We start from the raw sequence: 24,868 nt of genomic DNA on the forward strand, positions 1-24,868 counted from the left end.
CTGGAATTCAAGATTTTATTTTGACACATACCACCTACCTAGAGATTGTTGCAGACCACGTACACCCTTTTATGGTGATTGTGTTACCTGATGGCAGTGGCCACTTTCAGCAAAAAAAAAATACATCTAGGCACACTGCATAAATTGTTCAGAAAGTGTGTAAGGAACATGACAAAGAATAAAAGGTGTTGCGTTGGCCTCCAAATTCCCCAGATCTCAATCTAATGGGAACTACAAATCCAATCCATGGAAGTCCCACCTCACAACTTGCAGGGCTTAAAGGATTTGCTGCCAATGTCTTGGTGCCAGATATCACAGGACATTTTCAGAGGTCTTGTGGAGTCCATGTCTTGACGCATCAGAGCTGTTTTGGCAGCACAACTATTAGGCAGGTGGTTTTAATATTGTAGCTGATCAGTGTATGCACAACAAAACCTTCTCTATGGGCTATTTAAAGGTCAATATTTTGTCCTCAAATCTCTCAAGACTATCTGACTTGGTAAGTTCTCATATTTCATTAGTCATTATTTCACATTCAATGCAACCAACACTAGTTAATTTAAAGGAGTTCAAAAATAACTATTGTTTTGTTCTTCAGTGTTTTCCTGTTCGGCATGGCTCTGCTGCCACCTAGTGTTCCACAACAAAAAGTCATGAAACTACATTTCAATACAAGATATGCTTTTACCTCTGGATATTCCTGGCTGTATGTATCCTGAATTAGGCTGATGACAACACACAGAGCTCCTGGTTCCACAGTGGCATGGGCATCTCCAGAGTACCTATAAAAAACAACCATAATCACAGTGTGTCAACGTTATTAATATTTTAATAACACATTAGAGTTCATTTGACAAAGCCTTTCCTTACAAAAAAAGATTCAAACTTATTTTTTGAGATGTACAGTGTATTTATAGAAGATATAGGGTGAAAGGGACACTCCAAAGCACATTTTTAAAAAGTCACTATTAAAACATGCATGCATTTAATTATATATTTTTTCATTAAGGTAAATCTAAAAAAAAACTATAACTGCAGATATCTTGTCTGCAGCCTTTGCAATCCCTCCCCTGCTAATCCACCCAGACTTTCTATGACTTTCCAATCACAGACTTCCCAATACATTTCAATCAGAAGTCTTTGCAAGGCAGGTGCTCCGAAATATTGCCTTGCAAACAAGAGGACACACTCTTCACACATAAAGTACTCCAGCAGGTTCTTTCACATAGCCAATTAGGGTTTGTACAAATTTGTAAAGGCAGAGTAGGAAGCATAGTTTCCTCTTTCGATGTTTAGGAAAAGTACTAGTGTGCCATTAACAATGGTAAAACCTTGTTAACCAATCTATGTAATGATACATTGTGTATAAAAACTCACAAACCTCTAACGGTATAAAGGCCAAATAATGAAAAATAACCCACATTCTACCACTTTAGGATCAATCTACCAGTTTATCATTTATTCTTTTAAGTATAATTATCACTTACATACACTGTTCTCATAAAATAATAATGTTGCTAAAGAGGTTTCGTTAAGTGATGTGCAAACACTCCAGGCCTGTTTAATGTATACTTTCATCTCAGATTGCAATATAAATTAAGAAATCAGATTCATAAAATAATTAAAGGAGAAGACTATTATTTTTGTTCCTTTTTCCATTTAGATTTCTGGTACTTTTTTTTTATTTAACTTTTTATTTTATATTATAATTTTTAACATACAGACGCATGCGCAGCTATAACTGCGATCAGCCAATGAAACCCTTTTCATTGAGAAACACTGATAAGCACTGCATGCACACGCAGTGTCCAGTGAAAGCACACTTTGAAAGCTGACACGTGATGTCAAATACATATATTATATGTACACAATGATAAAGGTTTAATATTGTGTGAATTACCCAAGGGGGTGTTAGTTACAAAGTTCCCTTGTATTAACTTAGCTACAGAGTATCTGATTAGTCAATACAAGCATTGCCATACCTCTCTGGAACTTCAGAAAACACATCCTGAATAAGATCCTGTAGTTGACTTTCTGACTCCCGATTTCCTTCACAAACTATATTCTTCCCTTTCAAAGGTAACTGAATTGTGATTTGCTTGGCATGGTGACTGTCACCCTCTTTGCTTAGGGTGCCTCTTGCCATACTAAGCAGAAAACTAAGTATCAAAAAACAGCTTTTCAGCGACTCTGGACAGGCTTCTTGATTAGTCAAAGTCAGATTGAGCAGTTCGTAGAGAGTCCTATGTCTGGAGGAAATGTCTGGGAATACAATATATTCAGATATTTGTGTTTCAAAGCAGCCCAGCTGCATCAAGTCTTCTGCCAACCTTTGGAAAATTCCATGTTTCTGGACAAATTTCTGGTTAGTTATGTCCTGAAACAGTGCTGCAGACATAGCACTCAGTGTGGAGTGAATCAGTCTAATTATGTTCATTGGTTGGACATTCGACCAGCATCCAACAGGAGGATCACAAAGGGACCTCTCCATATCTGAGAGAGAGGACAAGAGAACATCAAATCCAGCCGCATTTCGGAAACTGGACTTTTCTCTAGGCGACCTCAAGACGCGCTGAAGAGACTGAAAATATATTTAGTGAACATGATATGCTCCTTACAACCAAACCAAGGCATCAACTATAATACTTTCAATAATCCAACAATATTGAATGTAATATGTCTAACAGTGTGAATAGTGTCATACTTATTAAGAAGAAAAGGGAACGTAACATACATTTTGAAGTCACCTATAAATAAGTTCTTGAAAATATACGAATATATGGGATGATAAAGCATGCTGAATATCCCTCCAGAGAGAAACATAAAGCAAAAAGTGAACTAACATCAGTAAATGAGTTTTTATATGACATGTTACTTTTAAACTGCTTAAAACCTATGTTAAATAATACATTAACATTTATTTTGTGTTAGTTTACCTTTAAATATCTACTTAACTCTTCACACTCTGTACTCTTTAGCAATTAATAGCACTTTCTTCCTTTCTAAATTCTCCCTGATTATCTCCCATAGAATGACTTGAATGTCTGGGGTAGCCAAAGGTAGATACCCTGTAGGTTTTAGAAGTGCATCTCTCTTGAGATAGCTTTATAGCATGTCAATGGCATTTGAGGATCTCCTTTTGAGACCTGTGCTTTCAGCAGTAGCTTGAAATAGAGCGGAAACTTTAAGATACAAGCTAGGACTCCCACAAACTGAGGACAGAAAACAGAATTGTGCTGTGCATTTTTACGATAGGATTAAGTACATACTTTTAGCAAATAAGTCAGGTATCACGATAATAATGATTGAGATCATTTGTGGTAACAGTTTATGAATACGTTGTAGAAGACTGGAATAATCATGGGATTTAGAACATATGTGTATAAAGAAACATTATGGAACAAAATGGCGAGACCACTGTACCAAATGCTACAAGTTTAGCACTTTGTTCTATGATTGGCTTAGTCGTCAGTTGGACCAGCAGAATAGTTTGACTTTTCCTTGCAAGATAGATTTTTTTTTTAATGGTAAAAAAACTGCTAGCAGACTCTGTGTGGATTTCTGCAGTCAGTAGTTGTCTATATTACTCTCTCTGTCAAGCTCCTCAATAACCAGAGCCTCAGTGACACCTCTGAGATCAGGTCACGTGTAAACGCATTTTGCTAGCGTGTAACTCAGTTAGCGTCTAATAGTGTCTGAGTTAGTATTCATGTGGCCTGCTGTGCGAGGGAAGGTGCTAACTCACTTAGCGATAACTTCATTATTTTGCATTCCATTCTGAGTTTGGCCCCTTAATTTGCTGGGTGTCACGCTGCCAAGCTGAGGGCTAATCACATCGGACTGGAGTTAACAGCTAAATATATATTAGCAAATCAATCTGAGCTCTGCCTAATGCAATCACCCTCCCCGGGGCTGCGATAATAAATTCACTCGCTTATTATGTTATAACTTGGTTATCATTTGTCAAGATGAAGCTGTCAGCAGTCACAGGGCCAGCTAAGGCGAACATCTTATAGAAATGAAAGTTTAACATGTGCAGGAAATGGTGTTACATACAATGATTCAGGTACAGGGCTAAATTAGGGATATTATTACTATTACTGGCATTTAAAAATCGCAACCATATTTTGCAGCGCTGTCCAACTTGGGAAAAAGACAATAGAATATACCCAGACCAATACAAAAGGTAAAGAGGGCCCTGTCCGTGAGCTGGGATTGAGCCACTAAAGCTCTCATACAAAGCACTAAAAGTTCATTTTATTGAAAACCAATATATAAAGGGATTCTGTGATAAAACCACATGAAGCATGTGAAAAATATTGTTCCAGACATCAAAAATCTATCATATTCATTGCAAGCAATAAACAGTCATATTAAAGGCCTAGAAATGCTGTTTTGTAATAATTTAAATTTTATTTTTAAACATATTAATTTAACCTGTGTAAGAAAATAAAATATTAAATTTAGAACTTTAATTATATTCTTATTTCATCCCTGAATTCACTGGACCAGCAGTCCATTATAGGAGTGAAAAAAACGTGCTTTGTGCCATGTATGCAATTGCCCGAGAAAAAAAAAATCCAAATAAGAAACTGGTGATTCTAAAGCAAGCATGTTGATATGGTACACCGCACACAAGGGAACTTGCTAGCCATCAAACCATGAAAACATGCACTAGCATATTATATTATGTGCTATGTGGCAATTTTATCTGGTGTTCTAAAAGACATCATATAAATTAGCTTGGACAGGTGGTTCCAAAGTATCACTGACAGTTATCAGATATGCTATGAGCCACTTGCATAAAGAAAGCTTTTTGGCCAAACTCCTAAATGTAACGTTATTAGCAAGTTCATTGCTTTTGTTTGCATGGTGATTTCGAGCTTTGCTCCAGTAATGCTCTTTATACATATCTGCCATTGTGTCTAACAGTACTGATTGTATGCCAGGTTTGGCATAGTGACTACGTACACATCCAATGGCCAAATGCTTTTTGCCATAGTTACAGGGTAATAGGGGCTCTGGGACTTATATATAATAAAGTGTATATTATGTAATGTTTATACAATATATGCAGCCCTGCCAATATTCATATAATTCATTCCTCTTTTACTGCACAATTTTTTACCTTCCCCTTTACTATCATAGAAGTAGGCAACGTGACTCAGAGAATGGAAAATTACTATGTATTGGGGGTCAAGAAGGAATTTTTTTCCTAGCTTGTTGCAAAATTAAAAGTGCTTCAAACTGGGTTTTTTGCCTTCTTTTGGATCAACAGCAAAAAACAAATGTGAGGAAGGCTGAACTTGATGGAGTCACTTTTCAGTTATGTAACTATGTATGTTTATACATTTTATACACAACTGAACTTAAGACATATTTCGGTATAGACATTGCATACAGTATAGGTAGGCAGGGCTGCACACACGAGCAAAATGAGTACTTACCTGTAGTAGATCTAGTTTTAGGGTGAGTTCAGCTTGTGTTGCTGAGCACAATGCCCCCATTATTGTGCTCATATATTCATTTGGGTCCACCACTGAGAGGTGCTCAAGAATACACAGCGCTTCCCTCCTACACCCCATGTCATCAAGGAAGACCTTTATATATGGAATCATTTCATAGTCTTTAATGATGACTAAGTAAAACAGAAAGGATAACACGAGTCACAGAGATGAACTAATATCACTTATGGTTGTTACTATGTGAAAATCAATATAACAGAAAGATCAAGTTAATATAAAATTACACATGGTAAGCTGGTGACAATCTTGTTCCACCACCCCCCCCCCCCCCCACCAACCTAATCCGAATTCTCTATAAAGGTAAAAAAAATATGCAAATAAACAGATTAAAATATTTAAATAAAAAAGTATTCTTTAGATGTGGACCTTCCACAAATCAAAACTTCCGAGGAGCTCCGGACCCGAAAAGACAGAAACCTCAAATAATTCCCTGTACGGAGCCCAAACAGCACACACAGGCCGGAACCCCCACCAGAGACTAATATGGGATGAAAAAACAAACGCTTTCACCCCCCAGAGGCTCAAAAACAGCCTGATATCAGGCTATCATTTGAAAGGCCAGCGGCGGCGGCCCAAACCAAGATGGCGCCCACAGCAAACTGTGCGGAAGACGACTCGGAGGCATCCCAAGAAGACAGGGAGCAGCTCACATCCCCAGAGTCGGAAGAACGAATATCAGAAGTGGAGTCTGAAGATGACTCTGCTCCAGTCACTAAGGGAGACATGAAGGACCTCATACAAGAGATACGCAGGGTCTGGAAGGCAGATCTCAAAGAGGCTCAAACTGAAATAGGGGAACTCAGGCACAAAATCGTGGAAGTACAACAGTATGGGGAATGTGGCATGACAGGGGCCAATGGGAGACCGTTTCAAATTTCGGCTCCCACTGTCCCTTTAAGAGCGCACCCGAGACACGCGGCGCGCTCTTAGAGTCAGGCGGGACACGTGACCGCTTCTCGCAGTCACTGCCCGCCTTCCTGATTTCGCCGTCGGATGAGCTCGGCGAGGACAGAGGACCCCGGCCGGCCCCTGGAGAGGGTAAGTACCGCTACAGACGGTACTGCTGGGGAGACGACGGATCACTGATAGTACCACGGGGACCCGAGACTTTCATACTAACCCCAGCAGAAGATCCAAGAGCCTTCCTGCAGAAGCTGAACCTCGGAACTGCCAACTCGAAAGAGCCGGGATCTACCCGTATACCAAAGGACACGGGGACAAGATCTACTTCACATCCATGACAGGGACGACCTGGACAGATAGGCCTTGTACACACTAGGTCTCCCAGACGCTAAAGAGGGACCTCACATACACAGGTTAGACAGCTGCTTACTCACCTGTACATAGACGACAGCAACACCGCGCCGAGCACCTAGTCACTAACAGCGAAAATAGCACTATCATGCAAGAATATGACACGTCAAAGTAACCACATTTTGTTGAATCGATTTATAACCTTGTTTATAAAAAGATGATAAACCTGCTAATCTATTAATTATTAAAACTATTATTGCTTAATGTTTCGTGAGTCCATAAGTCTCTCCTACAGTTTACATTGTTCTTTAGATATTTATTATGGAGGAAGGGTTCCAATTTGCCTGTCTTGGTCTAAATTCAGAAAGCTGGTTGTCAGCAGATGGTTAAATGAGAACTGGATTTATATTGCATTAATACAATGCCATAAAATACAATGGCATAAAATTAAGCAGAAATTCCTCTTGTTATGTGTATTTTATTTTGGCATTGAGTGAACAGTGTACTGATCAAATAACAACCCCTTTAGGCCATACTAGAGATCATGTTTTCAGTATATCTCTGTTTGCCCATAGACATCGCCTCCTCATATGGTCAACGATTTTGTCAGGAGAACCTATACAAGTGTTAAAATGAGCCCACTGGAGCTAAAGTAGGGTTAGATATTATTTTCACAATATATTCTTACCCACATTCCGAACAGATGACTGTAGCAGGACTCCAACAGTATGAAGTCTTCCAATGGTCAACTCTCGCTCACACTCCACTTCTGTGCCTGAGCTCATAGATCCAGCTGCTTTTTAAAAAAAAAAAAAAAGAGAGACACAAGATAAAAAGAGTTCCAGGACCGAAAGGGAGAGCCCTACACCCAATGTATGTTTTAGGAATGATGAGAAAAGCAGTAGAAGACAACTATTGATGGAGACAGACCATAGGGAACCTCTGTATATCTTGCAATTTATTCACAAAAAAATGGCTACTCTTTTGCAGATACAGAACAATTCATTGACTTCTTCCTGTTGGTTAAGGAGGGGGCACTTATAATGCTCCTTGCAGCAATAATTTATATTTCAACTTAACTCAGTGTGCTATTGCCATTGGTAACAACCCATTGATAATTTTTCCTTAAATATCTGGTTCTACAAAAATCCTAGAGGTGACAGTTCCTTTCCAATTTCCTTTGGCTAACATGCAAGAATGTCCGGTTAAATCCATAATGTGGTTGTGCAAAATATGCTTGAGTGTACCATGCGTAGCGCATTCAAGATACTGTAAGGCAGTAGAAATCATGTTTTTGACAACAGCAGAGACAAATGAATGTCTAATAGATTAGATTTTGCTAATACACAGAGAGGTTAAAGATGTCCTATCATTTGATTAGCAGGTCTCACTTGAAGGAGTTTAGGGTGAAAGGTTTAAAGCAAATAAGCAATTACTTCATAGATATAGTATTGGACTTGTGTAATTGACCTAATTAGGAGACCGATATAATAATTCAATTTATCTATGGCTATTGATACATGATATTCAGAGGTATACAAATATTCATAGTCTGGACTAAGCAGTTCGTGTATGTTTTCTTTGTAAGATGTATCGATGTAACTAAATGTGGTGCTTGGCTAGCTCTGCTGGGGATGGATCGAACTATTCACTTAAAGGAACACTATAAGCATTAAAACAATTTTAGATTAATGAAGCAGCCTGAGTATATAGAGCATGCCCATGCAATCCCACTGCTTGATTCTCTGCCATTTAGGAGTCAAACCTCTTTGTTGTTTCTCTTTATGCAGCGCTAGCCACACCTCCCCTGGCTGTGACTGACACACCCATAATGAGAAAAAAAAGGTTAATTTGCAATCAGATGTTAACTTGCTATAGAAGTTTTTATCTCCTACTCTGTAGATTGAACTTTAACCCCTCAGTGACCAGACCATTTTTACATTTTCTTACCGTTAAGGATTTTGTTTAGCTGTAATTTTCCTTTTACTCATTTTCTGTACCCACACATATTATATACCGTATTTCTCGCCATTAAATGGTCTTGCTATTATTATCTTTACCATTATTTTCATATCATATCATATAATTTACTATGACATTTTTTTATAAAATATGATGAAAAAATGTAAAAAAACAAAACACACTTTTTCGAACTTTGACCCCATAAAATATGTTACGCATCTACAACCGCCAAAAAACACCCGTGCTAAATAGTTTCAAAATTTTGTCCTGACCAGTTTAGAAATACCCAATGTGAACATGTTCTTAGCTTTTTTTGGAAAGTTATAGGGCTATAAGCACAAGTAGCACTTTGCTATTTCCAAACCATTTTTTTTCAAAATTAAGTTACACTGTAACTCTGATATCTCTCAGGAATAACCCTTCACATGTATATATTTTTTTAAAAGAAGACAACCGAAGGTATTAAAATTGGGGTATTTTACCACCAATCTATGCCAAATAAAAAATAAAATAAAAAAATCATTAAGAATAAATGTAGGGAGAACTTTAAGGGTTACTGACAAAGAACACCCCAATATGTGTTCAGCAACATCTCCTGAGTACAGTGATACCACCCATGTACAGGTGTGTCGGGTTCCCTTGGGGGCTAAATTACCTTAATAGGAGGGTGCGCATTCCAGTTTTCCAACTTGGACTTTTCCCATCTGGTCATCATGCACCCGTGTCCTATTTGGGAATTTTTTTAAGCTAGCCAATGTAATACCCATCAAACTATATATTTTTGAAAAGTAGACACCCTATGGTATTTTAAATGGTGGTATTTTAACACTTTCCATGCACTAATTCTATCACCAGTCTTTGTCAAACTTTAGGGTAGTCATTGTTGTGTGTTATTTTTCTCTCACATTGTACTTTAGGCATGAATTCTCAGTTCCTGTTATGTGTTACTGACAAAGAACACCCCAATATACAGGTTTTATGAGTTTTTGCAAACTTACAGGGGTCAAATGTAGGGATTTCCCCATATATAATGAATATATACGATTTCATTATAAGTGTATTTTGAGATATATGTGTCTATTAACATTGCAGGAAATAAGAAATTCTAAATTAAACAGAATGTGTAATAAAGGAAGTTTAAATATCAAACTTTTCTTTATAGGAAGTATTTAGGAAAGCTGTGTAGGTCCCATGCAGGGAGAAGTGCCTAGGGTTGTATAAACAAAAAATATTTAACTCATAAATGGCAGAGAATTGAGCAGTGAGACTGCAGGGGCATCACGCGTACACTAAAATCCCTTAATTAGGCTAAAGGTGTTTTTGTGCCTATTGTGTTCTTTTAAGACTGACAAAGCATCATAGCAGCTGTTGTTCTGAAACACTTGGGATCTACCTTTGCACTCAACTGCTGTAGAACAAGGAGACAAACATAAATACATAACAAGGATTTGACACAGAAATGTTGCTGTCCTGTGTCATTGTACCTGATCCACATGATGTTTGCATATACTTCATGCAGAAAAATTGTTAATAAAAAGAGTATATTGTCGGGGGGCGGGGCCGGACCGCCGAGCTGAACGGTCGCAAGTTTGAGCAGCTCCTGAAACTCACCAACTTCTAAAGCCTAAAAACATGAAATCCGAACTAACCGTAGACCGACAGCACTGGCCCTCAGTGCTAAGGGCACACTGGATCCAGGGCGAGGCCGGCTCTTCGATGTCCCAGTTAAGGCCCTCACCAGCGGTGAGTGTGGCGGACGGCCGCTGCCCCGCTATCCTGCCTGACAGCGCCCAGCCAGAGGCCCAGCACCAGGTGGATCCGGCCCTGTTCCCCCCCCCCTATGGACCGGTGGGGGTGATCCTGGTCCTCACCCAGTGGCAAAGCAAACCAGGCCCAACAACCCCACCACCCCGATTGGGGGCACGGGCGCAGCACACAAGATGGTGGACGCCATGTGCGCCAAGGTCGATGTGAACGGCTGCTCTCTCAAAGAGCCCACAGCACTCAGTGAGGCTTCTGAACAGAGACTCAGGGGTCGGAAGAATCTGCGTCCCCCACACCCTACAAAGCAACCCACCCTTACCTGTCGCATCAACGAGTCAAGCAAACTGAGGCACAGCCGAGCCGTCGACAGCCGTGGCACTGGAAGGTCAGAACACCGCAAAGCGACTACCCCCGCCAGGGACTTACGACTATGCCGCCAAGCAAGGTACTCTCACAGCGGGTCCGACCACATACCCACCGTGCACATGTCCTGCGGCGCAGCAGCCCCAGAGAGGGGTTCCACGTGGCAACCGGCAACAAGCTTTCCTAGAGCTAAGCTAACTACTCCAACAGATCCTATCCTCCTGATGCCCAGACTTGGCTGTCTTGGTCCAACACGGCTTTGGCCCACAGGAAACCAGCAAATGGACTTTGCCCGGATCCCTACCCTGGTGGACAATCGTTCCCTGCCATACTGATACAATTGGGTATTGGCTAACTGCAAGTCAGTTCATATCGGCGAGATATCACGCCCGCCATACAGAGGACTCCCAAAGCCTGTACCAGAACGTGCATATTAGACCAGCCAGGGTGACATACCACAAGCAGCTTACTATTCAGACCCAGCATGCTAACACTTCAAGCTTAGGGGATCACTATACCAGCATTATCTCTTACCACACACATTAGGCACATCAGACATATAAGCAGTTAAACTGGTTACTACCAATTGTTTACTGACACAACTTACAAGCTACTAATCTGTGCACATGCGCAAAATGTCAGCCACCACTGGTTATTCTTCATGCCTAGCTCTTAGTGTGCCCCCCTTTACTTTCCTACATGTTACCTACTCTGAGAGAAAAAAGAAAAATGTGTAATGTTTTCTCAATGCCATATCAGTATTGTTGTATGTTTGTATATGTGCTTGCACCCACTGTTGTGGCAGTGCAGACACAGATGTTCATTTCATGCACAAATAAAATAAAGAATTAAAAAAAAAAAAATGTCGGCTCTCTATGTAGATTTTCGGAATGCACACATACCTGCCCTTCTAAGAAACTTAGCATGGTTCCTTAGTTGAGTGAGAAGCATCCCCAGAAGTCCTGAATCTCTGAAGAGATCATTGAAGAGAGAATCTATAGGTGTAATGCTCTGCAAAAGGTTCAATGCAGCCATTGTGCATAAGGGGTTCTGGTTCTGCTTAATGAGGTCTTGTACCTTTTGTAGGGTCTGGTGGGGGATGTATGACAACTCAGACACCACAAACCGGATCATCTGGAAAAACTGTATATGGACAGGATGAGGTTTAAGCGGAATGATCTCAACAAACTGTGAGATAGGCTGAAGGCTACACTCCAACAGAAAGAAGTTATTGTGCTCCTGAGCCCATAAAGATTGTATGGTGGATAAGACCTTCACACACAGATGGGCATCCATACTGTTCTGGAAAGCACCTTGCAGAACTTGGAATGCCTGTAGGTTCTTCACAGTCCCACCTGAAATAACAAGAAAAAAATATAATAAAAAAAGATCATCGATACAATTATTTAAAAAAAAAAAAATATATATATATATATATACCTATCTTACAGAAAACGGTTATAGTGGTCTGTAACAATGAAATAAAAAAAAATAAAAATAAAATATATATATATATATATATATATATATATATATATATATATATATATATATATATATATATATATATTTTTTAATACAGTTATTTTAGCTTACCTGCTGTGAAACATATGTTGTTATGTAAAAACGATCAGGGTTATTCACTAACGTGTGAATTATTTGGAATTCAGTTTGGCTATTTTGATCTTACATTTGAAATGCACTTTGAATTCTCACAAGTCTTATGGCTTGACTGGTGTGCAGATTTTTGTTTAACATTGTATTAACTATCCACAGACTTCAGGTGGAAGGGGTTTTCAATCACAATTTTTCCCCACCATAACCTATATATATATATATATATATATATATATATATATATATATATATATACACACACACACACACACACACGCACACACACCCAGGGGGCTGCACTCACCTGAACGTGCTGCTGGGGGCCAATATACACAATACACAAGATCCAGCGAACTCACTCATCCACTAAACAGCAACTTCAAAGTTGACAGATTCTATAAGTTGTTTTTTTTAAAGACACCTAATGGGGACGCGGGCGGCAGCACTCATGGGATCGGGTACACCTGGGGTAAGTTAATTTACAATGATTATCTTTCCTATATATGTTTGATTTGTATTTCCGGCTGTTGTTCCTGATGAAAGTCCCAAACGTGGACTGAAACGTTGAGCAGATGGATTAATACATTTATAACTTTTAACTACTTATTGGAATCCGTGAGTGCGGGTCATCTTCTCTACTGGTATATATATATATATATATATATATATATATATATAGTTGCAAGAAAAAGTATGTGAACCCTTTGGAATTATATGGATTTCTGCACAAATTGGTTATAAAATGTGATCTGATCATCATCTAAGTCACAACAATAGACAATCACAGTCTGCTTAAACTAATAACACACAAAGAATGAAATGTTGCCATGTTTTTATTTAACACACCATGTAAACATTGACAGTGCAGGTGGAAAAAGTATGTGAACGCCTAGACTAATGACATCTCCAAGAGCTAATTGGAGTGAGATGTCAGCCAACTGGAGTCCAATCAATGAGATGAGATTGGAGGTGTTGGTTACAGCTGCCCTGCCCTATAAAAAACACACACCAGTTCTGGGTTTTCTTTTCAGAAGAAGCATTGACTGATGTGAATGATGCCTCGCACAAAAAGAGCTCTCAGAAGACCTACGATTAAGAATTGTTGACTTGCATAAAGCTGGAAAGGGTTATAAAAGTATTTTCAGTCCACGGTAAGACAAAGTGTGTATAAATGGAGAATGTTCAGCACTGCTGCTACTCTCCCTAGGAGTGGCCGTCCTGTAAAGATGACTGCAAGAGCACAGCGCAGACTGCTCAATGAGGTGAAGAAAAATCATAGAGTGTCAGCTAATGACTTGCAAAAGTCACAGGCAAATGCTAACATCCCTGTTAGCAAATCTACAATATGTAAAACACTAAACAAGAATGGATTTCATGGGAGGATACCACAGAGGAAGCCACTGCTGCCCAAACAAAACATTGCTGCACGTTTACAGTTTGCACAAGAGCACCTGGATGTTCCACAGCAGTACTGGCAAAATATTCTGTGGACAGATGAAACCAAAGTTGAGTTGTTGTCAGGGTGGCGGTCCGGTGACCGGGACCCAGACACTGTCCGGACGGCGGTGCAGGACCGGGACCCAATATGCCTGATCATCCGAGTAGGAGTCACAGCGTGGAGGTGGATTAGCAGGGTCTGGTGCAGGGTAACCACACGCCCCCTGGTGTTGAGCACCAGCGTTTGTGCGGCCACAAACCAAGACCCTGTAGCAGCTTAGTGGAAGCCAGAGCAGACATATGCTGAGATGTATCCAGTACTAGAAACAAGATAAAGCTAGGATAGACACCAAACAAGAAAACAAGACAAAACTAGTAGAACCCAGAACCAGAGAAGGATAGTAAGCTAAACCCAGTACATATACACAAGACATGAGGAAAACAAGAACATAACATGGGCAAGACTAGACAGGACTGTACATGGACTGGGTATACAAACTAAAACAAGACAAGATATATTAGGCAAAACAAGAGAAGGCATAACTAAGCACTAATGAGAAAAGTATGGGGATTTAGTTACATTATATGATAATACATTGCATAAGCCTGCCACAACGCCAATGTACCCCATATTCGGCAGGTCCTACACTGCCTAATGTTCACTAAAAGAACCATACTAGACCAATAGTACTTACCTGCAAGAAAGAGCAGAAGTCTTGAGCAGCTGCCAGCAGGAACTCTGAAACCAAAGGGAAAACAACGGGGTGTGGCAAATAAAACAAACTTTTAAATGAAACCAAGAGACTGGGAAATCCAGGGACGGAATATAAGAATGAACCCAGAAACCCAGCAATAAAGAAAACCAGACACAGAATAGAAAACCAAAAACCAAGAATAGTAACAGGAGTACTGGATACCAGAAGCCAAGTCCAGACATAGAACAGAGCAGCGCAGATCATGACAGTTGTTTGGAAGAAACACACAACACTATGTGTGGCGAAAAAGAGGCACAGCACACCAACATCAAAACCTCATCCCAACTGTGAAGTATGGTGGTGGGGGCATCATGGTTTGGGGCTGCTTTGCTGCGTCAGGGCCTGGACGGATTGCTATCATCGAAGGAATGACATTTTGCAGGAGACAAGACATTTTGCAGGAGAACTTAAGGCCATCTGTCTACCAGCTGAAGCTCAACAGAAGATGGGTGTTGCAACAGGACAATGACCCAAAGCATAGAAGTAAATCAACAACAGAATGGCTTAAACAGAAGAAAATACGCCTTCTGAAGTGGCCCAGTCAGAGTCCTGACCTCAACCCGATTCAGATGCTGTGGCATGACCTCAAGAAAGCGATTCTCACCAGATATCCCAAGAATATTGCTGAACTGAAACAGTTCTGTAAAGAGGAATGGTCAAGAATTACTCCTGACCGTTGTGCACGTCTGCAAATACAGGAAACGTTTGGTTGAAGTTATTGCTGCCAAAGGAGGTTCAACCAGTTATTAAATCCAAGGGTTCACATACTTTTTCCACCTGCACTGTGAATGTTTACGTCGTGTGTTCAATAAAAACATGGCAACATTTCATTCTTTGTGTGTTATTAGTTTAAGCAGATTGTGATTGTCTATTGTTGTGACTTAGATGATGATCAGATCACATTTTATGACCAATTTGTGCAGAAATCCATATCATTGCAAAGGGTTCACATATTTTTTCTTGCAACTGTATATATATTATTTTTTCAGGGACATATGTGTTAATCAGTGGAACATGTGTGTGTATATATATATATATATATATATATATATATATATATATATATATATATATATATATATATATATATATATACACACAAACACACACACATATGAAACCAGGGGGCTGCACTCAACTGAACGTGCATAAACGGGGTGCTGCTGGGGGCCAATATACACAATACACAAGATCCAGCGTACTAACTCATCCACTAAACAGCAACTTCAAAGTTGACAGATTTTATTAGTTTTTTGTTAACCCCTTAAGGATACATGACGTGTGTGACACGTCATGATTCCCTTTTATTCCAGAAGTTTGGTCCTTAAGGGGTTAAGGACCAAACTTCTGGAATAAAAGGGAATCATGACATGTCACATATGTCATGTGTCCTTGGGAGGTTAAAGACACCTAATCTAGGCGAAAATAATGGGTGGTTTAGTTACATTATATGATCATACATTGCATAAGTCTGCCACAACGTCAATGTACCCCATCTTTGGCAGGTCCTACTCTAACAGCCTAATGTCTGCTCTTATGAGTATTAACCCACTTACTTGGGGGGGAAATTAAATCTGGGGCTCTCTGCAGTACAAGGCTAAATAGGGTCCTGTGATGATGCACCTGTGACAGAGAGGGTTGCCAAAACAAGGGGTTGGCTAGACTCCCAAATATATACATACATATGAAACCAGGGGGCGGCACTCACCTTAACATGCATAAATGGGGTGCTGCTGGGGGCCAATATATACAGTACACAAGATCCAGCGCACTCCCTCATCCACTAAACAGCAACTTCAATGTTGACAGACAACATTGAAGTTGCTGTTTAGTGGCTGAGTGAGTGAGTTAGATCTTGTGTATTATTTATATATATATAGTTTTAATGCAATGTTAAACAAAAATAAACACCCCAGGCAAGCCATAAGACTTGCTTTTACCACAAGAATCTCACTTTAACAGTGCTCTCACTATTGCAAGGTATTCTGGTTAGGCATATGCAAATGAGCTCAAGAAAGAACCACATTTTTGCCTCGTAATTCCACTTTATAGATGGATTCCTTGGAGTATGGGTCAGCTGCATACAACAGCTTTGAAACACAACTCAGGAAGAGGTGCAATACCAGTGGACATGTATCCATGTATAAAGTGGAATTATGAGGCAAAAATGTGGCTCTTTGTTGAGCTCAAAAACCCTCTTAAAAAGATTGCGGGTGTGACAGCGCTGGCTCCGTCCCCTTGGCTGAGCTCAACAAACTTGATAATCTCAGCCAATCCAATGCTTTCACAAAAGAAAACATTGTGAGGCTATCAGGCATGCGTGGCAAAATGCTATGCTGCACCAATCAGCATCTCCTCATTGAATCAATGCATCTCTATGTGAAAAGTTCATGCAGAACTTGGAGACAGTGAAGCCAGTGCTGCACAACCCAGGAAGCAGCTCTAGTGGCCTTCTGAGTGACTGCTAATGGAGGTGTCCCTAGGCAGCAATGTAAACACTGCCTTTTAGATACTGCATGGACATACTATACACACCAAAACAACTACATTAAGATGTAGTTGTTTTGGTGACTATAGTGTCCCTTTAATCAACTGGTCAAATACAAGCTTTTGGGATTGTGAATTTAAATCATGCATACATTTTTTGGCCCACTGGGCACCTAAACTGTCAGCAGGCACATTAGTAAAAATGCAATAAACATAACATTTGGAGATAGCTTCAAACTGAATTGTTTGCCTTCTTTTGGATCAAACACAGAATTAGATGTGTGGATGGCTTGAGATAATAGACAAGTATTTTTCAAACTAGATTACTATGTATCATTCAAGTCATTGTAGTGCCCTTCCTCGTATATAATCTGCATATCTCCCCAACTCCACTTCATTATATAGAGATATAGAGTACATTGCTCCATCTAACTTCATTACAGAATTTGTATCATTACATTGCGCAGTCTGTATGCCTAGGATTCCTTAGTAGTTTGGTATGTTTTCTTGAAAGATATAATCACATAATTACTGGCATGTAATAGCATTTCAAAATGACAGGGATTCAAGCATTAACTTCCAAATACAACCGCAAAATATAAACAGTATAAATCTATATACACCATCTATGAGAAATGCTGTCCACAACATAGTCCCATTAGTAATATAGCTCCAACATGTTTTGTAGAGCTGCTCAATAGGTGAATGCAATATAAGTAATAGTGGCAAAACAAGTTGGGCAAAAGGACCAATATATAAAAATATTCCAGTGTAAAGGCAATGGGGCATAAATATACATACACTATAATCAGAAGAAAGGATGCATTGTAGAGGCTTAACAATATAAAGTATTTACATACATGTATTACAGTAGGAATCTGAAATGGCTAGGCAGTGAGCTAACTAATATGGTCAACTGAAGCATTCTGAAGAGATGAGAATTTGCATGAAATTCTTAAAGGATAAATATTAGGGAAAATTTGATATTGGCAAGGGGGGACATTCCAGAAGAATAATCCAGTTCCACAGACGTTCTGTGAGAATCTGAGGTGCAAACAGATGACAGACAGAGATCTAAATGATTTTTTCAGGGACATATGTGTTAATCAGTGGAACATGTAAATTGGGGTACCGTTCTGGTGTGAGTAGAGGAGTACTAGATTTTGGAATTTAATTCTTTATAATAAAAGTTAAAAAGTCATGTTAAGGAACAGAAACATTTCTGCTCAATTCTGAATAGAGGTAAATTCAGCTATGTGGATTTATACATTTAACTTTAATTTTCAAAAACAACAAACATACATTGGTTAAACAGAGGAGATAAGTAAATATAACGACAATAATACATGTGAAAAAAACAAGTGAATAAAATGTGACAAAATTATGCAAAATAACACATAAACACAACAATATAGTAAGCAGCACCTTATAAAGTGCAATAGCCCAATAAATACACACAATATCAATAAACCAAAAAAAAGGTGCTCTGTGTCTTTACATTTCCAATAGTTAATAAAAAAAAAATATTTATTAACTATTGGAAGTAATAACAATAATAATACAAAAATGTGAATTTATTATGTGAGTTTTGCTCTTTAAGATGGAAGCCATAGGATTTAAAGACTGATCGCTCCTCCATTATACATTCCAGCATAATGTATAGCAAGCATGTTTGAGATGTAGCATCAACAGTTGCACTTGTTTTGAAGAAAGTGATGCTCAAAAGAAGGAAAGAGAAGAACTCTGTTTTGAAAAGCTGGAGATATTACAAGAAGGAAGTAATCACGCAGATGCAGATGTCAAAGTGCACTAAGTACATTACGCATCAATCACAACGTTTCAGCAACAAAGCAATAAAGTAACCTACCTGACCCAGTAGATCTCCCAAGACAAAAACCCGGGAGCTGAGGATGAGAAATGTGGACAGAAACTTTCACTTCAGATCTTCCACATACCACAAGTGAGGCCAATAATTTGAGAAGCTCATCCAGGTGCTGCTCTCCTCCTTCTGTTACAATAGTGTCTCCTTCACACCTAAAGATAGTGACAACGTTTATTTCAGAAAGAAGGCTCATGACAGATTCACTTTTAAAGCAAAGTACTAGTAATTTAAAAGCAAAGAATATAGAATTCATTATGGAGCAGTGACAGTACCTCTATAGGGTCACATGGGATAATGCCACACCAGTTTTCACATGAAAAAAAATTGTTTACTGGAGTTTAGAAACACAAGATCAGAGGCGTAACTAGGGGCCCTGGGGCCCTCCTATGTGTCTCATACCCCCATGTGTGTCATCAGGGCTGCCATCAGAAATTTTGGGGCCCCTGACAAAGCACAAGGTCTGGGCCCCCCCCCCCTCCTCCTCCTCCCCCCACCCCCCCTCCCCCTCCCTCCCGGGCCTGCCCACGCCCTACCTAGTCCGCTGACAATGATGCGGGACTGAATGTGGTGTGTGTAGTGTAAGTGAATTAGAATGTGTGTAATGGATGTAGTGTTTGTGTGCATTAGATACTGTTTGTGCAGTGAATGCAGAGTGTGTTAGTGTAGCGGATGCAGTGTGTATAGTGAACGCAGAGTGTGTTTGAGTAGTGGATGTAATGTGTGTACAGTGATGTAGTGTGTGTTTGTGTAGTGGATGTAGTGTTTGTATGTACTAGATGAAATGTGTTTAGTGGATGCAGTGTCTGTAGTTGATGTAGTGTGTGTATTAGACGCAGTGTCTGTGTATAGTGAATGCAGAGTGTTTCAATTTGTGGTGGATGCAGTGTGTGTACTGTGAATACAGGATGTTTGTGTAGTGGATGCTGTGTGTACAGTTAATGCAGAGTGTGTGTCAGTATAGTGAATCCAGAGTGTGTGCCTAGTTTAGTGAATGCAGAGTGTGTGTTAGTGTGTAATGAATGCAGAGTGTGTGTTAGTGTGTAATGAATGCAGAGTGTGTGTTAGTGTGTAGTGAATGCAGAGTTTGTCAGTGTAATGAATGTAGTGTGTGTGTTAGTGCAGTGAATGCAGAGTGTTTGTAAATGTGTAGTGAATGCAGAGTGTGTGTTAATGTGTAGTGAATGCAGAGGGTGTTTTAGTGTGTAGCGGATGCAGAGTGTGTGTTAGTGTAGTGAATGCAGAGAGTGTTTGAGTAGTGGATGTAGTGTGTGTACAGTGATGTAGTGTGTGTTTGTGTAGTGGATGTAGTGTTTGTATGTACTAGATGAAATGTGTTTAGTGGATGCAGTGTCTGTAGTGGATGAAGTGTGTGTATTAGACACTGTCTGTGTATAGGGAATGCAGAATGTTTCAATTTGTGGTGGATGTAGTGTGTGTACTGTGAATACAGGATGTTTGTGTAGTGGATGCTGTGTGTACAGTTGATGCAGAGTGTATGTTAGTGTAGTGAATTCAGAGTGTGTGTCAGTATAGTGAATCCAGAGTGTGTGCATAGTTTAGTGAATCCAGAGTGTGTGCATAGTTTAGTGAATGCAGAGTGTGTGTTAGTGTGTAATAAATGCAGAGTGTGTGTTAGGGTGTAGTGAATGCAGAGTGTGTCAGTGTAATGAATGTAGTGTGTGTGTAAATTTGTAGTGAATGCAGAGTGTGTGTTAATGTGTAGTGAATGCAGAGAGTGTGTTAGTGTAGTGAATGCAGAGAGTGTGTTAATGTGTAGTGAATGCAGAAAGTGTGTTAGTGTGTAGCGGATGCAGAGTCTGTGTTAGTGTAGTGAATGCAGAGTGTTAATGTGTAGTGAATGCAGAGAGTGTGTTAGTGTGTAGCGGATGCAGAGTGTGTGTTAGTGTAGTGAATGCAGAGTGTGTAAGTGTGTAGCGGATGCAGAGTGTGTGTTAGTGTAGTGAATGCAGAGTGTGGTGATGTGTAGCTGCAGAGTGTGTGTCAGTATAGTGGATGCAGTGAGTGTGTTAGTGTGTAGTGTATGCAGAGTGCATGTTGTATTAGTGAATGCAGTGTGTGTATTGTATTAGTGTATGCACTGTGTGTGTTAGTGTATGCAGTGTGTGTTGTATTAGTGTATGCAGTGTGTGTGTTTGTGTATGCGGTGTGTGTTGTATTAGTGTATGCAGTGTGTGTTGCGTCAGTGTATGCAGAGTGTGTTGTGTCAGTGTATGCAGAGTGTGTTGTGTCAGTGTATGCAGAGTGTGTTGTGTTAGTGTATGCAGTGTGTGTTGTGTTAGTGTATGCAGTATGTGTTGTGTTAGTGTATGCAGTGTGTGCTGTGTTAGTCTATGCAGTGTGTGTGTTGTGTCAGTGTATGCAGAGTGTGTGTGTTGTGTTAGTGTATGCAGTGTGTGTGTGTTGTGTTAGTGTATGTAGTGTGTGTGTGTGTGTGTTGTGTCAGTGTATGTAGTGTGTGTGTGTTGTGTCAGTGTATGTAGTGTGTGTGTGTGTTGTGTCAGTGTATGTAGTGTGTGTGTGTGTGTGTGTGTTGTGTCAGTGTATGTAGTGTGTGTGTGTAAATGTCCAATGAGGAGGGGGGGCATTTGAACATTATTTAAAAAAAAAAAAAAAAAATTAATTAATTAAATTGTTTCTCCCCCCTCCCTGCTTACCTGTGTCTAGGGAGGGGGGAGATTCCATCCCCGGTGGTCCGGTGACATGGTGGGGCCCCCCGGGTTCCCTGTTACCGCAGAGGGGGCCCAGGCAGCACACTGCTTCTCCTCTTCTCTCCTCCAATAACTCTCGCGAGACCCGCGGAGCGTTGCCATGGCAACCGGGTCTCGCGAGCGTTATTAGCAGGGAGGAGATGAGAAGAAGCAGTGTGCTGCCTGGGCCCCCTCTGCGGTAACAGGGAGCCGGGTGCCCGGGGCTGCACACATAGATAGCGATATTCGCTATCTATGTGTGCAGGGAGGGAAAGTGGGGCCCGAGCAGTCCGGGCCCCCCAGGGCCGCCGGGCCCGTGACAACTGTCACGGTTGTCACCCCCTGATGGCGGCCCTGTGTGTCATCCCCCCCCATGTGTCTCATTCTCCCACTCATCCCCTCCATGTGTCTCATCCCTCCTCCTGCTAGCACCAGCGAGTGGAGTTAGCATTAGTTTGGTGAAACTAGATCTAAAGGAGAGGCTGTGGACATCTTTAATAAGCACGGTTTTGTTTTTATAATTGTTTTAATGATGAAATAAATTGATTTTTATTTTGATATATAGTCTTTTTGGCCTCAATACTTATCTGCTTCTGAGAAGGAATGTACCCCTCTTTTGCTGGCACATCGGATAACACAAAAAGAGCCAGGTATCTCAGGTTATGAATAAGGGTGGGCAGTTATCTATATAACCTATAGAGAAATTTATATTGTCTGGCAATATGTCAGGATAACATATAACCAAGCACGCAGAATTAGGTAAAGATAAAAAAAAATAAAAAATCCAAAGAGAATGGTCAGGAACAAGAGGTCAGTGACACAGAAAGAGAAAATAACGAGGATACAAGCCAAAAGGTCAAGGATACCAGAATGCCAGAGTCAATTTACTAGTAGGGAAAACAAGATGAACGCACTCTCTGATAACCACAAGTGGAAACCACAACAGGGTTCTGAAGGACTGCTGAAATTAGTTTAAATACCATACTGTTGGCTGTGATAGGCAGGTTCAGGTCATCTAACGTCATAATGCGTGATGTAAACGTGATGACGCACACATGTCCATTTTCAAGATTAGGGCCCACTGTCCCTTTATATATTCTAAGTGCGGAGCTGGAGGCTTCATGCTGGCCTCAAGCGCTACAGAGGTAGACTGTAAAGCCTCTGGCATTCCAGACTGCTACGCGTGTCTGCACCGAAGGTAAGAGCAGCCCGCGTGTGGCGTAACACTATTACCTAAGGAGCGGTTGTTTCATTCTCCTTTTTATTTCAATATACCTGAATGGACATCAGAACAGGGGTGGAGATACCAGAGTACACTTTTCATGTGTCTGTCTAACACGTGAGTCTTTCTAACATGCATTATACCCATTCTGGTTAAATACACTATATTGGCTTGCAATGAGGTTTCAGAGGTAAAGGAAGTTTTTTGTGTTATTTGCCAATGATATACGGCAAGTTGCTTACACACTGTCATTCTCTGAAGTTATGCCTGTGCATAACACTCAGAACGACAGGCGGATGCGTATTAGGGACTTTGACTTGTGGCTTGGTGAATGGTGTCGGGAGCAAGGATTTGACTTCATTTCTCATGGTAGCTCTGTTTGGAATGGAAATAAGCTGTACAAAAAGATGGTTTGCATCTTTCTCAAAAGGGAACAAATGTTCTCAGTGAACAGTTCAGAGGTTTTGCTAGGATGTATTTAAACTAGGAGGGGGGGCAAAAGGGTGATAAAACATCAATCCAATTGTCCCCCAAAACAAGGACAGAAGGTGCCTGTAGCAAGTGTGTTAAAAAATTATAAGCTTAGAGTCATGTCTACAAATGCTCGCAGATTAGGGAATAAGATCCATGAACTTGTGGCAATAATGGCAACTGATAGTGTAGATTTCGTCGCTGTTACTGAGACATGGTTTAATGAAAAAAATGACTGGGACATAGCAATACCAGGGTACTCTTTATATAGAAAAGACAGGGAAGGCAAGAAAGGGGGAGGGGTGGCCCTGTATGTGAAGGATAGCATAAAATCTAGCCTAATAAAAGTTAGTGAGGCGAACATAGAGTCCGTTTGGGTTACGTTAGAATTTGGTAATCACACAGTAACTCGTGTAGGTGTGATTTATAGGCCCCCAGGACAAATAGAAGAGTTAGATAATCAACTAGTTGAGGAAATAGCTAAAATTACAATGGAGGGGGAAGTTATCATCATGGGTAACTTTAATCTTCCAGATGTGAATTGGAAAACCAAAATAGCTGCTTGTGCCAGGAGCACACATATTCTAAACTCCCTACTGGGATTGTCTCTAAAACAAGTCATTGAGGAGCCAACTCGTAAAGAGGCCATACTAGATTTAGTGTTAACAAATGGAGATTTGGTATCCAATATTACTGTGGGTGAAAGTTTAGGATCCAGTGATCATCAGTCAGTGTGGTTTAATATTAGAACAGTGACTGAGTCACACCACAAAAAAAAACAACAAATTTTAGACTTTAAAAAAAACAGACTTTTCTAAAATTAGAATATGTGTAAAGGAGTCATTATCAGACTTGAGTAATTTAAATGGAGTACAAGAGAAATGGGATTATTACCCATGAATAACAGATTTATTTAACCAATGATGGTTAACAGGAGTAGTATAGAAAAACCCAAAACGTTTGTGATATGGCTGTGAAATCTAAAAATAAGGAACAAAACAAATATATAGTGTAATACAGTTTGGTAAGCAATTATGCGCTCAATGAAATGCACTCACAGGATATGAATGGTAATAGTGCTCAAGGGTGCGTCCCCCGATGTTGTTGGGGGGCTCTTTTTCCCTCCTGTTGATCCGGTAGGGTGGATGTAAAACAGGACTTCAGTAGGTGGTAAAAAAAAGGTCAGCAGCTTTTAACAGGAGTAGTACCAGAAGATTGGAAGTTAGCGAATGTTGTGTCCATTCACAAGAAATGTAGTAGGGAGGAGTCGGCAACAGAGGGTTGTAGTCAATGGAGTATATACGAAGCATGGGTTTGTCACCAGTGGGGTACCTCAGGAATCTGTACTTGGACTCATTCTCTTTAATATTTTTATTAGTGATATTGCAGAAGGTCTTGATAGTAAGGGATGTCTTTTTGCT

The 24,868-nt window shown here is 40.1% G+C and overlaps 1 protein-coding gene across 1 annotated transcript in view; it reads right to left on the reverse strand.

Moving 5' to 3' along the window:
• WDFY4 (WDFY family member 4) overlaps positions 1-24,868 on the reverse strand; it is a 344,228-nt gene that overhangs the window by 198,902 nt on the left and 120,458 nt on the right. Inside the window, exons 8-13 of the mRNA XM_063434671.1 lie at positions 19,032-19,198; positions 11,771-12,223; positions 7,468-7,575; positions 5,448-5,638; positions 1,983-2,581; positions 689-782 (exon numbers count right to left, since the gene is read on the reverse strand). Of these exons, the coding sequence (XP_063290741.1) occupies positions 689-782; positions 1,983-2,581; positions 5,448-5,638; positions 7,468-7,575; positions 11,771-12,223; positions 19,032-19,198 (1,612 nt within the window). The remainder of the gene's footprint in view (positions 1-688; positions 783-1,982; positions 2,582-5,447; positions 5,639-7,467; positions 7,576-11,770; positions 12,224-19,031; positions 19,199-24,868) is intronic.

The sequence above is a fragment of the Pelobates fuscus genome, chromosome 10, assembly GCF_036172605.1.
Source record: "Pelobates fuscus isolate aPelFus1 chromosome 10, aPelFus1.pri, whole genome shotgun sequence".
NCBI lineage: Eukaryota > Metazoa > Chordata > Amphibia > Anura > Pelobatidae > Pelobates > Pelobates fuscus.